The sequence below is a fragment of the Callospermophilus lateralis genome, chromosome 5 (genome assembly GCF_048772815.1).
Source record: "Callospermophilus lateralis isolate mCalLat2 chromosome 5, mCalLat2.hap1, whole genome shotgun sequence".
NCBI classification, from domain to species: Eukaryota; Metazoa; Chordata; class Mammalia; order Rodentia; family Sciuridae; genus Callospermophilus; species Callospermophilus lateralis.
The window spans coordinates 52,501,944-52,518,802 of NC_135309.1; the positions used below are offsets into that span (position 1 = coordinate 52,501,944).

Here is a 16,859-nt window from a genome sequence, read left to right on the forward strand (position 1 = left end):
ACATTGGAGATCTAGCAACAATGTTTTCAATTTTATTTCATTTGTGTACTTTTGTGTGGTGCTAAGAATTGAACACAGTGCCTCACACATGCTAGGCAAATGCTCTGCCACTAGTTACAGTGCCAGCCCGATGTTTTCAATTTTAAAACTCTGTATTTTTGAAAACCCATTTTTTAACTATGAAAATTCCAGACTCCCCACTTTACCAATTTTGATATGCTGTCTATATCAGTTAGGGTTCAGTCAGGAAAACAGAAGCCCCTCAAAGTTTTCCAAGTATGTAGAGCTTTAATACAGGGAAGCAGAAGCTGGCACAGCCATTAGAAGGGCTGTGCAAATGAGTGTCAGGGAGGCTGCCAATGACCAGGTTAGTGTGAACGTGGATATGCAGTTAGTCTTACATCTGTACTCTGCACACAAGATTGCCTGTGTTTGTAACATTCTACTGTGCTATCTCCTAGGTGAATATAGATCGAACATCACAATTATGGGGGATTTTTACCCTTACCTGGGACTGATTAGTGGAAGATAACAAAGCCATGAGATTTTGTTGAGCTTTGCCTTTTCTGTTTAGTATTGCAAAAATAGTAGATTTGACCAGATGCAGTGGTACATGCTGTAATCACATTGGCTCAGGAGGCTGAGATAGGATTGTGGGTACAAAGCCATCCTCAGCAACAACGAGGTGCCAAGCAGCTCAGTGAGACCCTGTCTCTAAATAAAATAGAAAATAGGGCAAGTGCCCCTGAGTTCAATCCTGATACCAAAAAATAAAATTAAAAAAATAATTAAATAAAAATAGTACATTTAATTTCCATATAACACTAAATATGTTTTTTCAAATTAAAAAGGCACCTCTTTCTCCTCCAAATACTCATTTGTATCCTTGAAGGGAAATGCCACTGTAGTTATTTAAATTAAATATAAATTAAGTAAAATTAAACATTAAGTTTCTCACAATAGCCATATTTTGAACACTTGGTAGCTCCATGTTGAGTGGTTTCCATATTTGGACATTGTGGGAATAGGACATTGCCATCCTCACAGAAAGCACTGATCAATAGGTCAGTGCTGCTTTAGAGAGTATTTGTCAAAGATTTCTTAATAATCTTCATCACTCCTTTTCTTATAGGTTAAATAATTATTTAGGGGCCAAATTTCCTTTATAATATTAGAGGATCATTGTTTCAGTATGTTATGTGCTTGCAATAGAAATGTATTTTTCTTGAAAATAAGTTCTATTGGGTGAATGGGATAAGTCATTGTGAAGGAGATTGCTGAAGTTTTGTATTAATTTCTCTTTCCCTCAGATTCTGTGGAAGCAGGAGAGAAGGTTGTGAAGACAGCACTGGATGCCTTTGGAAGAATAGGTGATGTTTCTTTTCATCTGTGGTCCTGATGGAGCACCTTCTACTTTTCTAATTAAATATTTTTGAATTTTCTATTAAACAAATCTCTTTCTTGAAGATATTCTTAGATTTGTTTTCTACATTGATTATTTTATTTAACTCACCTTATTTCGTAAAGGACTGAGGTGGCAGTTTTATGAATATATGTTTATTGTTTTATTGTTTTTGAACCTTAAGTGCTTATAAAAATTTGTACCTTTTTTCAGTGCCCTTTTTGTAATAATTCAGTTAAGTTTTAAATATGTTTATAAGAAAAATAAGTCAGTATTTTGTCAATAAAGGACCCTTCAGATTCTTTTGAAGAATTATAATGATTTGGATAAAAATGATCTGACATCTTGTAAATTAATTAAGATGATTGTATGAAGTAAAAAAAAATTTCATTTTTTTAAGAAGCATTTCAAATATAGTGTTTAGTCCATATTTCCCTAGATAATCTTCTTGGTTTAGATCTACATATTTTTACTGAAAGTTTAAAGAATTACTATGAAGAAAAATTACTGCAGATAGCCCAATATGTTTATAATCTGAAAAAGATTACTTTTTGTAAATTGAATGTGTGCCCACCCTTTTTGTTAGATCTAGCATATTTATTTTCGAATTATATTAGGTTGAACTCAAAAGCCATTTTCAGATACCTCTGATAGAGACACAAAGTTGTGAAGTTGAAGTCATAGGGTAAAAATAGCTATAAGATGGTGGTTGAATATTAAAAAATAATTGTTTTCTCTATATAGTGAGAATACAAATATGTATCAAAATAGGACATCAGTTTCTAACTTTAATGGTTTTTCTCTTTGAGTTTTGGACTTTTCAGTGGCAGTGACAGTGAAAAGTCTTTTTTTTTTTTAATACCTTTAATTTTATTTATTTGTTTGTTTTTATGTGGTGCTAAGAATTGGGCCCAGTGCCTCACACATGTTTGGCAAGTGCTCTACCACCGAGCTACAACCCCAGCCTGAAAAGTCTTTTAAACTTAAAATTTCAAGTGATTTTGAAGTTAAGTGCAGGGTGGCTGAGGTTCTGGAGTCTTAGAATCCAAGAGTTGTGCAACAGCTTATTCTTTAAATAAGCCGATAGAATTTTGGTAGAAGATGGAGGTGGAAAAATTTAAATTTATAAGTTTGAAAGGAAGGCACTGATGTTATATAATACTTGTGTTTTTGTGAATTAGTTTTTTTTCCTGTAAGCATAAATTTTTGTTTTGATAGTATTCTTTGTCTATTATATTTAACTCTTCTATGTAATTTTGTAAGAAGTATGAGTTGTAAGCAAATGCAAATGAATATGCTTGCTTTTGTAGTTGTGACTTGGATCTTTTTATATTTATTGTAGATGTCGTGGTCAACAATGCTGGGTGAGTACTTCTTTTTTCATTTTTAGTAAAGTGCATGCAGTTGTTTATATAAGTGTATACTTCCCTGCCCTTTCTTACCTTATATAATATCAATATTTTAGAATTCTGAGGGACCGTTCTTTCAGTAGAATAAGTGATGAAGACTGGGGTAAGTTGTTTTAAATATGTTTCTCTAGAATATACCTATCCATTTTGCCTTTTTGATATTTGATAAATTTATATGGAAAAGGAAAACCCTTTCTCATATAAACTACATGGAAAAAGATGAATAGTTGGAAATAGCATTTTTAAAAACATTTTATAAATTTTAAATAATGTTAAATAATTTGGAAGAAGTTATCTGAAGAATTTCTTTTCTGTTTATTTCCCATTTTTCTCCCAAGAGATGGTTAGTATTTTCTAGCAGCACTAACGCTTTCTGATAGCCTTTGTCCTTTTATCTAGCTGTGATTCTTTCAAGAGCAGAGCAGGATGTGGAAGAGAGTCTAGGGTACTAAAAATTAAAATGATCGTGATCTTTGAATAGGGTGGGACAAAAAGTTTCGAGTTTAGTTAATGAACCAATCATAGTGATGATTGTTTTTTTCTTTGTTCTTACTTTCATTGGCCATCAGAACTAAAACAAACAGTGGTGGCTGAAAAAGTGGCAGTCTTGGCAACTGAGATGAGATAATTTTATCATTGTTTATAGCACATGCTTCTGTCCCCAGAAATCCTTTTGGGAAAAGCAAAACATGGGCAGTGATACAGCATTTGCCTAGTATATACAGGCCTTAGGTTGATACCAGCACCATTAAAAAAAAAAAAAAAAAAAAATTCTTCTGACTTTGAATTAAGAGAAGAGGAGCTTTTAATTTTGTCTTTCTTTAAACAGCTGGGATAAGAAAGAGGTTGAGGAAAGATAAGGTTTACTGGCAAAGGAGACTTATGTTAGTAATTTTCTTAGAGCTATAATGAATGAAGTGTTTCCTTCTCCTATTCTGTCCTTCTACAGTCATCACTCTTACTTTCTTCTAATGTACACATGAAAATGTTTGTTGAAGTCATAAATTGAAACAAAAATAAGTAAGAATGGTTAAAAAACTTGACAATTAAAAGAATACATTAAATCTAGAGTGGCCTATCAATAACATTTCCTAAGTATTCTGTTGATTAGATTGAAATCTCTGCAAACATGTGGGTCTCTTTCTCTCCTTTCTGTCTCTGCCTCTCACTCTCTGTCCCCCTTACTCATTTTTAAACTTTGGTAAAAAATATGGATATAGTGAGTATTTTGTAATTATTAATGATCTGTGGGCTTTATGATTATTTTTTTGATGTTGATGTTAAGTGCTAATTATGTATCTAAAATTCTTGGGTATAATAGCAAATTTTTACATAAAATAGACCTTAATTAAAGATGGCATTGCATTTAGATATGTATAGGGATTGAAATAATTTTATAAATTATAAAGAAAGTGGTTGTAAGGGTGGGTGTGAACCATTGATTGGTAGTAGAATTGAGCCAGAAGCAAAAATGGTTAACCAGAGAGGGGTGTGATAATAGCTGATTATGAATGCTTAGATATAAAATGAGTATCTTTAATTAAATAAACCATTGATTTTAAGACATGTATCTAATTTTTGACAAATTACATAAAAATAATTTCTTATTTTAGATATAATCCAGAGAGTTCATTTGCGGGGCTCATTTCAAGTCACCCGGGCAGCATGGGATCATATGAAGAAACAGAAATATGGAAGGTAGAATTTTATACAGCTATCAAGGAGGTTGAAGATGTTTGTGTGTGTGTGTGTGTGTGTGTGTGTGTTTGTGTACAAAGAAAGATTATATAAAATGTTATGAAATATGTGTAGGCTTTTAAAATGTAGTTTTGGCACATTCACATCAAATTGGTGTTTTTTGTGTGTGGTGCTGAGGATTGAACCCGGGCCGCACGCATGCCAGGCGAGCATGCTACCACTTGAGCCACATCCCCAGCCCAAATTGGTGTTTTTTAATAGACATAGATTAGCTGAGCTGGCTGGCTTTGTATTTTTTTCTCACCTCTTACTTTCCATTATTAATAATTTTCCTCTTATTTGGCATTTTAGAAATTAGTATGAGCATTGAGGATTCAGTTATACATTATTTTCTAAATAAAATGTCTTTTTGTGTGTTCAGTGACTAACTTGAGGAATGATGAGTGGCTATTTCCTGCTAACTGATATTGGTAGGACTTTCCTTGTTTGGTCCTATATGTGTAACTAAGAATGTGGTGGTGGCCAGATATGGTGGGACACACCTGTAATCCAAGTGGCTCAGGAGGCCAAGATAGGAGGAGGATCATTGAGTTCAAAGCCAGCCTTAGCCATGTTGAAGCACCAAGCAACTCAGTGAGATCCTATCTCTAAATAAAATACAAAATAGGACATGGCTCAGTGGTTCAGAGCTCCCGAGTTCAATCCCTCATAGCCATCCTACCCCTCCCCCCACCCCGCCAAAAAAAGAATGTGGTAGTGGTAGTGCATTTAACTCAGTGTATGCTATAGCACTCTAGTGACGGGGTCATCCCTATTAGGGTTGCAGCATATCTTCTAAAAACAAATTATTTGTGATGCCTGTTCTTACTGAAGATTTCTAGTTTATCATGATCCTTGGCAGTTTCTGAAAAATAAATGATATGATTTATTTTATTTGGACTAAGTAGAATGAGGTTGAGTCAGATTATAAGAGGGCATCGTATATTGGGGCATTTGATATTATCCAGAAGGGAAGAGAGGCAGTGTGGTAAGGATGGAAGAATTAGAAATGCTTGATGTAATATTTCTTGCTAAAATATTTTTTAAATATTTATTTAGTTTTTTAGTTGTAGTTGGACACAACTATTTTTATGTGGTGCTGAGGATTGAACCCAGGGCATTGCACATGCTAGGTGATTGCTCTACCACTGAGCTACAATCCTAGTCCTCTTGCTAAAATTTTAACTTACATGTTGCTAGTTTATATTTATAAATCTTATTGTTTTCAATAAATAACAAATATTCATTATTATACTTAATTTCATTTGGCTCTGATTAGGGATTCTTCTCAAATAGTTACATCTTATTGTTGAATTTTTAGAGATTACTTTTATATCAGTATTTTTTAAGATACGAATCATGACTGTGAGAAGCTAATGACCCAAGAGTTGCTTTTGACAGTTGCAATCGTACCAAAACAAGGTTAGAGTTGTAAATTATCAAAACAGAAAAGAGAATATTGAGAGACTGATTTTCCTTTTAGGATCATTATGACTTCATCAGCTTCAGGAATATATGGCAACTTTGGCCAGGCAAATTATAGTGCTGCAAAGTTGGGTATTCTGGGCCTTGCAAATACTCTTGCAATTGAAGGCAGGAAAAACAATATTCACTGTAACACTATTGCCCCTAACGCTGGATCACGGATGACTCAGACTGTTATGCCTGAAGGTAAGTTGTGGCTTTATTGCTATTACAAATGTGTGTGTGTGTAGGGAAAAAACCAGTATTTAATTTTCTCAATACTCAAAAAAATTTTCTTTCCAATTTCTTTTTTTAAAAAATATTTATTTTTTTAGTTGTACACAATACCTTTATTTTGTTTATGTATTTTTATGTGGTGCTGAATATTGAACCCAGGGCCTTGCACTCGCTAGGCGAGCGCTCTACCGCTGAGCTACAACCTCATCCCTTTCTTTCCAATTTCAAAAGCATATTGTGTAATTGTTGTTCAGTGTTGAAAGTTTAAAAAACAAAACAAAACAAAACAAACACCACACACACAAAGGAAAAAATAAAAAATGACTTGAATTTTAACATACTGAAGTAAACTTTCATCCTTTTTCTCTGCATAGATAGATACAAATGCATTTTTATAGAATGGGATAATAAATTCTTAACCCTTTTTAATGATTATAGAAAAATAATGTACTTTTTTTTTCTTTCCCCCAGTACTGGGGATTGAACTCAGGTGACTTTATCGCAGAGCTATATCCCTAGTCCTTTTTATTTTTTGGCACAAGGTCTTGCTAAGTCTGGCCTGAGATTTGTGATCTTCTGCCTCAGCCTCCTGAGTTGCTGTGATTATAGGTGTGCACCATTGTATCAGGCTAATACTTTATTTTTTTATTTTTTATTTTTTTAAAGAAAGAGTGAGAGAGACTGAGAGAGGGAGAGAGAGAGAATTTTAATATTTATTTTTCAGTATTTGGCGGACACAACATTTTTGTCTGTATGTGGTGCTGAGGATCGAACCCGGGCCGCACGCATGCCAGGCGAGCGCACTACCGCCTGAGCCACATCCCCAGCCCCTAATACTTTATTTTTTAGAGCAGTTTTTGCTTTATAGAATTTTAGGCAGGTAGTACAGAAAGTTCTCATATATTTCTTCTATCCAGTTTTCCTCTCTGTTTACTATCTTGCATCAGTGTGGTAGGTATATATGTGTTACAGTCATTGAACCAGTATTGATTCATTATTATTAACTAAAGTTTATAGTGTGTAATGGGAATACTTTTGTGTTGCATAGCAGTATATTCTGTAATGTTGCATATCTTCCATTATAGAATAGTTTCACTACTCAAAAAGTTCCGTGTGCTTCATTTATTAATTTCTCCCCTTTTCTTTTTAATGCCTGGAGAAGATTCAAACTCATTCCTTTTATAATTCATTAATACTTCATGGTACAGATGTACCCCAATTTGTTTATTCATTCATTTATTGAGGGACATTTTGGTTGCTTCTAATTTTTGACAATTATGAAGTAAAGTTGGTATAAACATTTGTGTGCAGATTTTTATGAGAACATGTTTTCTACTCATTTGAATAAATTCCAAGAAGTGTGACTGCTAAATGGTTGGTCAGACTGGGTTTAGCTTTGTAAGAAACCAGCCAAACAACTGGTAAAGCAATGAATTAGAGGTCTTGTTCTACGTCCGTGGCAACATTTTTTTTTTTTTTTTTTTTATTGTCAGTTTTTTGGATTTTAGTCTAATAGGTGTGAAATTCTATCTCTCATTGTTTGAATTTGAAACTTTGTAATGATATATGGTGCTTGGTATTTTCTTCTACATTATTATTTTTTTTTAAATTCATTTATCTTTGGTGAATTATCTATTCAGATAATTTAAATTGAGATTTTTGTTTGTTTATTTGTTTGAGTTTCAAGGGTTGTTTGTATATTTTGGAAACAAGTTCTTTATCAGATAGGAGTTTTGCAAATTTTTCTTTTCCAGAGAAGTGAGTTGTCTGTACTGATTTTTTAATATTCTTTACTTTTTAAGTATATTTTTACTGGATATAAAATTCTAGGTTGATGGCTTTTTCCCAAACACTTTAAATATTTTGTTTCATGTTCCTCTTGGTTATGTAGTTTCTGGAGAAGGTCCAACGTAATTCTTACCCTTGTTCTTTTTTTTTTTTTTTTTAGTCGTTGATGGACCTTTATTTTATTTATTTATATGTGGTTCTGAGAATTGAACCCAGTGCCTCATACATGCTAGGCAAGTGCTCTAACACTGAGCCACAACCCCAGCCCTTACCCTTGTTCTTTTTTAGGTAAGGTTTTTTTCTCCCTCTGGCTTCTTCCATGGTTTTCTTCTTGTTTTTTTTTTTTTTTTTCCTATCTGAATATAATATGCTTTGTTGGAGATTTTTAGTATTTTTACTGCTTGGTGTTCTTTGAGCTTCTAGACCTATGATTTGATATCCCTCATTAATTTGGGAAAAGTTTGGCCATCCTTGCTTCAAGAATTTCTTCTGCTTCCTTCTTTTCCCCTTCACCTTCTCAAATTACCATTGAACATATTATATCTTTTGTGATTGCCCACAGTTCTTAAATATTCTGTTTCATTTTTTTTGTTGTATTTCTTTTTTCTCTTTGCCTTTTAGTTTGGGAAACTTCTATTGCCTTGTCTTTAAGCTCATTGATTTTTCATTTCTGTTATAGTCATCTTGATTTCTAACATTTTCTTTTGATTCTTTGATGGAGTTTCCCCTCTCTCTGCTTACAGTACTTATTCTTGTATGTTGTCTGTTTTTTCCATTGGTGCCCTTAGCCCATTAATCATAATTAAATTCCCAGTCTTATAATTTCCATATCTCTGCCGTATTTTAATTTGGTTCTGTTGTTTGCTTTATCTCTTCAGCCTATACTTTTTCTTGCTTTTTAGCATGACTTGCAATTTCTTGTTGAAAGTTGAATATGATGTATTAGGTGATAAAAATTGAGGTAAATAAACCCTTAGTATGAGGAATTACATTTATCTCATTAGGAGTTAGGCCATGTTTACTATTTGCTTTAGCAGTTGGTATCAGAGACTACAGTTTTTTATCTGCTTTAGTTTTTGTGTTCCCTATTATTTTGGGTTTGCCTGGGAACTCTTTGTTAAATAGAAATTGTGTCTTTGAACTCTCTGAGCTATAATCAGAACTCTGTTAACGTGGCTATGTTGCATTGGGAAGGGGAAGTGTTCTGTATATTAATGATATAATGTTAAATTAGAACCCTGTTAATGTGGCTATGTTGCATTGGGAAGGGGAAGTGTTCTGTATATTAATGATATAATGTTAAATTAGAACCCTGTTAACGTGGCTATGTTGCATTGGGAAGGGGAAGTGTTCTGTATATTAATGATATAATGTTAAATTAGAACCCTGTTAATGTGGCTATGTTGCATTGGGAAGGGGAAGTGTTCTGTATATTAATGATTAACTTTTCAGTTTTTTTAGTGGGTCATCATCCTGGGTCAGGACCTTCAGAAGAATTTCTTAGTGTTATTTTTCTTTCTTTCCCTTATTTGAGATAAGCAAGCTAGAGGGGCTCTAATTGTGTAATTGATCTTCTCTTAGGTAAGATAAGGCTCTGGTAAAGGAATTTCTCTTCAGGACAAACCTGTGTCAAATAGAACATAGACATATTTCAAAATGGTTAGTTTCTCCCTGCTCATGTACAGAATGTGAGATGATTTTTCTCTGATCTTCATTGTGAGAATTTGGTGGAGCTTTTGGAAATAAAATTGACCAAAATGTCAGAGATCTATTAGTATAGAGCCTCCCTAAGATCAAGCATGTTCACATTTAGCCTCTAGGATTTTGTCAGTTACCATTAAGTATTCTTATAGAATCTGGAGGCTTCTATTCCTGATAAGCCATGATTCATGATTTGCCTATTTTTTCAGTTTTTCAGATGGTGGTTTGCCATGTGACTTAGTTCTCTGGTGGAGTTAAACAGAGTTGTTCATTTTTAATTTGTTCAGCTTTTTTCTTGGTTTGAAGATGGAGATGATTGATGACTTCCAAGTTTTACATGTTCAATTGGAGAATGGAAGTTTAATTATTATTTTTCCCATTTATTATGTCATGAACATTTTATTTAGTAAAATTATATAGGAGTTTTTAATGGTTGCTTTATATTTTACTCTATTCATATCCCATAATTTTTTTATTGGTTGTTCAAAACATTACAAAGCTCTTGACATATCATATTCATATTCCATAATTTAAAAAGTATTTTTTGTGGTTATATGTGTCTTGTTAAAAAAAGAATTTTTTTTTTTTTTTTTTTTTTTACTGTGCAACTATTCATCATACATACAAATAAGGAAGAGAATTGAGAACTATAAAGCTTTAGTGAGGGTGTGGTTCAGTGATAGAGCTCTTGTATAGTGAGTTCAATTACTAGTACTGCCACAAAGAAACAAAAACAAAAACCCAAAGCAAAACAAAACCCCCCAAATCCCCAAACAGAAAACTACGTACCCATCACCCAGCTTCAACAAATCATGAACAGTGAAATAGCCAATTTTGTTGTATTTATTTTGTTGCCTCTCCTTTTTTTTCTGTAATATTTTAAAGCAATTTATAGATATTATATTTCACCAAATAGGCACTTGGGAATGAATCTGTAATAGATAGAGCCATTGTAACCATAGTGCCTTTATTGCATCAAACAAAATAATTTAACATCACCTAATACCAAATTCATTATTAAAAAAATTTCTGGTTTTATAAAAAGATACATTTTTATTTTTTTGTTTATTTTTTAAAATTTATATATGATAGTGGAATGCATTATAATTCTTATTACATATATATAGCACAATTTTTCATATTTCTGGTTGTATACAAAGTATATTCATACCAATTCGTGTCTTCATACATGTGCTTTGGATAATAATGACCATCACATTCCACCATCATTTCTAATCCCATACCCTCTCCCTTCCTCTCCAATCCCTCTGCTCTATCTAGAGTTCGTCTGTTCATCCCATGCTTCCTCTCCCTATCCCAGAGAAAACATTCGGCATTTGTTTTTTTTTCCAGATTGGCTAACTTCACTTAGCATTAAAAAGATACATTTTTAGAGTTGATATATTTCACTAAAGATCTTAAGAAGGTCAGTAGGTATTTAACATACAATAGTTCATTTTCTTCTTCTTTTAAAAATCTATTTGTTGAAGAAAATAGTTCTTTTGTTCTATAGACGGTTTCTTATTCTAGATTTGAGTAGCCTTGATACTTTAGTGCAAAGTCAGTTGACCACATATGTGTGTCTTTTTGGATACTCCATTGTGTTCCAGTGATCTATATGTCTGTCCTTTTTCCAATATCATGTTTTGAATACTGTAGTTTTCATATTATTCTCAGAATCAGGAGAGTGAGTCTTTTTTTCATATTTTTTTGAAAATATGAAATTAAAAAATGTATGCTTGAAAGCCTGTTTATTGAGTTAGTTATTTAATAAGTAGAATATTTGATTATTGGAGAAATGTTTATGATATTTAGTATTCCTGGGCTTTACACATTTCTGAAAAGAAAATCTCCATAATAGTTAAAAAGAAGCTTCTGTGAAATGGTATGAAACAATTGATAAGTGGAATTATTTTAAAATTATTTACTTCATGGGACACAAGTATTTTTAGGTACCATTTACTTTTTGCATTTGTACTAACATTCGTTTTAGAACTTTGGATTTCCTTTTCTGAATCATTAGGTAGCTTTTCTATACAATGTATTTTATTTTTTGCATTTTTAAAATGAATTTATTTGTTCTAATTATAAATGACAGCAGAATGCATTTTGATTCATAGTACACAAATGGAGCACAGTTTTTCATGTCTCTGGTTGCATACAAAGTAGGTCATACCATTTGCATCATCATATATGTACCTAGGGTAATGATGTCCATCTCATTCCACCATCTTTCCTATCCCCATACTGCTTCCCTACCCCCTCCCTCCCCTTTGCTCTATCCAAAAATTCCTCCATTCTTTCCATGCTGTCCCCCCTCCCCACTGTGGATCAGCACCCACTTTATTTGGCCTTTGATTTTTTGGAATTGGCTAACTTCACTTAGCATGATATTCTCCAACTCCATCCATTTACCTGCAACTGCCATGATTTTATTCTCTTTTAATGCTGAGTAATATTTCATTGTGTTTATAACAGTTTCTTTATCCATTCATCCACTGAACGACATCTAGTTTGGTTCCACAATATAGCTAATGTGAATTGTGTTGCTATAAACATCGATGTGGCTGCATCACTCTAGTATGCTGTTTTTAAGTCCCTTGGGTATTAACTGAGGAGTGGGATAGCTGGGTCAAATGGTGGTTCCATTCCAAGTTTTCCAGCGAATCTCCATACTGGATTCCAGAGTGGTTGTACCAATTTGGAGTCCCACCAGCAGTGTAAGAGTGTGCCTTTTCCCTACACCCTCACCAACACTTATTATTGCTTGTATTCTTCTTTCTTTCTTTCTTTCTTTCTTTCTTTAGTTGTAGTTGGACATAATACCTTTATTCCATTCATTTATTTTTATGTGGTGCTGAAGATCAAACCCAGGGCCCCGCACATGCTAGGCGGGCGCTATACTCCTGAGCCACAATCCCTGCCCCCTCAAAAATCTTTTTTTTTTTTTTATTGGTTGTTCAAAACATTACAAAGCTCATGACATATCATCTTTCATACATTTGACTCAAGTGGGTTATGAACTCCCATTTTTACCCCAAATACAAATTGCAGAATCACATTGGTTACACATTCACATTTTTACATAATGGCATATTAGTAACTGTTGTATTCTGCTACCTTTCCTATCCCCTACTGTCCCCCCTCCCCTCCCATCTTCCCTCTCTACCTCATCTGCTGTTGCTCAATTCTCTCCCTTGTTTCCCCCACCCCCTTTCCCCTCACAACCTCTTATATGTAATTTTGTGTAACATTGAGGGTCTCCTACCATTTCCATACGATTACCCTTCTCTCTCCCTTTCTCTCCTCCCACTCGTCTCTGTTCAATGTTAAATCTTTTCCTCATGCTCTCCCTCCCTGTTCTGTTCTTAGTTGCTCTCTTTTATCAAAGAAGACATTTGGCATTTGTTTTTTAAGGATTGGCCAGCTTTGCTTAGCATAATCTGCTCTAATGCCATCCATTTCCCTGCAAATTCCATGATTTTGTCATTTTTTAGTGCTGTGTAATACTCCATTGTGTATAAATGCCACATTTTTTTTTATCCATTCATCTATTGAAGGGCATCTAAGTTGGTTCCACAGTCTAGCTATTGTGAATTGTGCTGCTATGATCATTGATGTGGCAGTATCCCTATAGTACGCTCTTTTAATATCCTCAGGAAATAGTCCTAGAAGGGCGATAGCTGGGTCAAATGGTGGATCCATTCCCAGCTTTCCCAGGAATCTCTATACTGCTTTCCAAATTGGCCTCACCAATTTGCAGTCCCACCAGCAATGTACAAGTGTACCGTTTTCCCCACATCCTCGCCAGCACTTGCTGTTGTTTGACTTCATAATGGCTGCCAATCTTACTGGAGTAAGATGGTATCTTAGGGTGATTTTGATTTGCATTTCTCTGACTGCTAGAGATGGTGAGCATTTTTTCATGTACTTGTTGATTGATTGTATGTCCTCCTCTGAGAAGTGTCTGTTCAGGTCCTTGGCCCATTTGTTGATTGGGTTATTTGTTATTTTATTGTTTAATTTTTTGAGTTCTTTGTATATTCTGGATATTAGGGCTCTGTCTGAAGTGTGAGGGGTAAAAATTTGTTCCCAGGATGTAGGCTCTCTATTTACCTCTCTTATTGTTTCTCTTGCTGAGAAAAAACTTTTTAGTTTAAGTAAGTCCCATTTGTTTATTCTTGTTTTTAACCCTTGGGCTATGGGTGTCCTATTAAGGAATTTGGAGCCCAACCCCACAGTATGTAGATCATAGTCAATTTTTTCTTCTATCAGACGCCGTGTCTCTGATTTGATATCTAGCTTCTTGATCCATTTGGAGTTAACTTTTGTGCATGGCGAGAGAAAGGGGTTCAGCTTCATTTTGTTGCATATGGATTTCCAGTTTTCCCAGCACCATTTGTTGAAGATGCTATCCTTCCTCCATTGCATGCTTTTAGCCCCTTTATCAAATATAAGAAAGTTGTAATTTTGTGGATTGGTCTCTGTGTCCTCTATTCTGTACCATTGGTCCACCTGCCTGTTTTGGTACCAGTACCATGCAGTTTTTGTTACTATTGCTCTGTAGTACAGTTTGAAATCTGGTATCGCTATACCTCCAGATCCACACTTCCTGCTTAGAATTGCTTTTGCTATTCTGGGTCTTTTGTTTTTCCATATGAATTTCATGATTGCTTTATCTATTTCTACAAGAAAAGCCGTTGGGATTTTGATTGGCATCGCATTAAACCTGTAGAGAACTTTGGGTAATATCGCCATGTTGATGATGTTAGTTCTGCGTATCCATGAACAGGGTACTTTTTCCATCTTCTAAGATCTTCTTCTGTCTCTCTCTTTAGGGTTCTGTAGTTTTCATTGTATAAATCTTTCACCTCTTTTGTTAGGTTGATTCCCAAGTATCTTATTTTCTTTGAGGATATTTTGTTTTCCTCATTTCCATTTCAGAAGTTTTGTTGCTGATATACAGGAATGCCTTTGATTTATGCGTGTTGATTTTATATGCTGCCACTTTGCTGAATTGATTTATTAACTCTAGCAGTTTCTTTCTAGACCCTTTTGAGTCTGTTAGATATATTATCATGTCATCCGCAAATAGTGATAATTTAAGTTCTTCTTTTCCTATTTTTATGCCTTTAATTTCTTTTGTCTGTCTAATTGCTCTGGCTAGTATTTCAAGAACTAAATTAAATAGAAGTGGTGAGAGAGGGCATCCCCTGTCTTGTTCCAGGTTTTAGAGGGAATGCCTTCAGTTTTTCTCCATTTAGGATGATGCTAGCCTGAGGCTTAGCATATATAGCTTTTACAATGTTGAGGTAAGTTCCTGTTATCCCTAGTTTTTCTAGTGTTTTGAACATAAAGGGATGCTGTACTTTGTTGAATGCTTTTTCTGCATCTATCGAGATGATCATGTGGTTCTTATCTTTAAGTCTATTGATGTGGTGAATAACATTTATTGATTTCCGTATATTGAACCAGCCTTGTATCCCTGGGATGAATCCTACTTGATCATGGTGCACAGTTTTTTTGATATGCTTTTGTATTTGATTCGCCAGGATTTTATTGAGAATTTTTGCATTCAAGTTCATTAGAGATATTGGTCTGTAGTTTTCTTTCTTTAAAGTGTCTTTGTCTGGTTTTGGGATCAGGGTGATGTTGGCCTCATAGAATGAATTTGGAAGAGCTCCTTCTTTTTCTATTTCTTGAAATAGCTTGAAAAGTATTGGTATTAATTCTTCTTTGAAGGTTTTGTAAAATTCTGCTGTATACCCCTCCGTTCCTGGGCTTTTCTTAGTTGGTAGTCTTTTGATGGCCTCTTCAATTTCGTCTTTTGTTATTGGTCTGTTTAAATCGTGTGTGTCTTCCTGACTCAATCTGGGCAGATCATATGACTTAAGAAATTTATCGATATCTTCACTATCTTCTATTTTATTGGAATATAGAGTTTCAAAATACTTTTTAATTATCTTCTGTATTTCTGTAGTGTCTGTTGTGATATTGCCTTTTTCATCCCGTATGTTAGTAATTTGCGTTCTCTCTTCTTCTTCTCTTCGTTAGCGTGGCTAAGGGTCTGTCGATCTTATTTATTTTTTCAAAGAACCAACTTTTAGTTTTATCAATTTTTTCAATGGTTTTTTTTTTTGTTTCAATTTCGTTGATTTCTGCTCTGATTTTAATTATTTCTTGTCTTCTACTACGTTTGCTGTTGTTTTGCTCTTCCTTTTCTAAGGTTTTAAGATGTAGTGTGAGTTCATTTATTTGTTGGTTTTTTTCTTTTTTTGAGGAATGAACTCCAGGAAATGAATTTCCCTCTTAAAACTGCTTTCATTGTGTCCCATAGATTCCGGTATGTTGTGTCTGTATTGTCTTTTATCTCTAGGAATTTTTTGATTTCCTCCTTTATATCTTCTGTAACCCATTGATCATTCAGTAACATATTGTTCATTTTCCAGCTGATGCAGGATTTTTCCTTCCTTCTTTTATCATTGATTTCCAGCTTCATTCCATTATGGTCAGATATGGTGCATGGTATTATCTCCACACCTTTATATTTACTGAGAGTTGCCCTATGGCATAATATATGGTCTATCTTTGAGTAGGTTCCATGTGCTGCTGAGAAGAATGTGTATCCACTTGATGATGGTTGATATATTCTATATATGTCTGTTAAGTCTAGGTTATTGATTACGTTATTAAGTTTTATAGTTTCTTTGTTCAGCTTTTGTCTAGAGGATCTGTCCAATGGTGAGAGTGGTGTGTTGAAGTCCCCCATAATTACTGTGTTGTGGTCTATTTGACTCTTGAACTTGAGGAGAGTTTGTTTTATGAACGTTGCAGCACCATTGTTTGGTGCATATAAATTGATAATTGTTATGTCTTGTTGGTGGATGGTTCCTTTTAACAGTATATAGTGTCCTTCTTTATCCCTTTTGATTACCTTAGGTTTGAAGTTGACTTTATTCGATATGAGAATGGCCACTCCTGCTTGTTTCCGATGGCCATGTGAGTGGTATGATTTTTCCCAACCTTTCACCTTCAGTCTGTGAATGTCTTTTTCTATCATATGAGTCTCCTGAAGGCAGCATATTGTTGGATTTGTTTTTTTAATCCAGGTTACTAGCCTA

General features: G+C 34.1%; 1 protein-coding gene across 1 annotated transcript in view; it reads left to right on the forward strand.

Moving 5' to 3' along the window:
• The window catches only part of Hsd17b4 (hydroxysteroid 17-beta dehydrogenase 4), a 120,742-nt gene that overhangs the window by 20,725 nt on the left and 83,158 nt on the right, over window positions 1-16,859 (forward strand). The window contains exons 4-8 of the mRNA XM_077109464.1: window positions 1,311-1,370; window positions 2,745-2,766; window positions 2,868-2,914; window positions 4,425-4,509; window positions 6,032-6,219. Of these exons, the coding sequence (XP_076965579.1) occupies window positions 1,311-1,370; window positions 2,745-2,766; window positions 2,868-2,914; window positions 4,425-4,509; window positions 6,032-6,219 (402 nt within the window). The remainder of the gene's footprint in view (window positions 1-1,310; window positions 1,371-2,744; window positions 2,767-2,867; window positions 2,915-4,424; window positions 4,510-6,031; window positions 6,220-16,859) is intronic.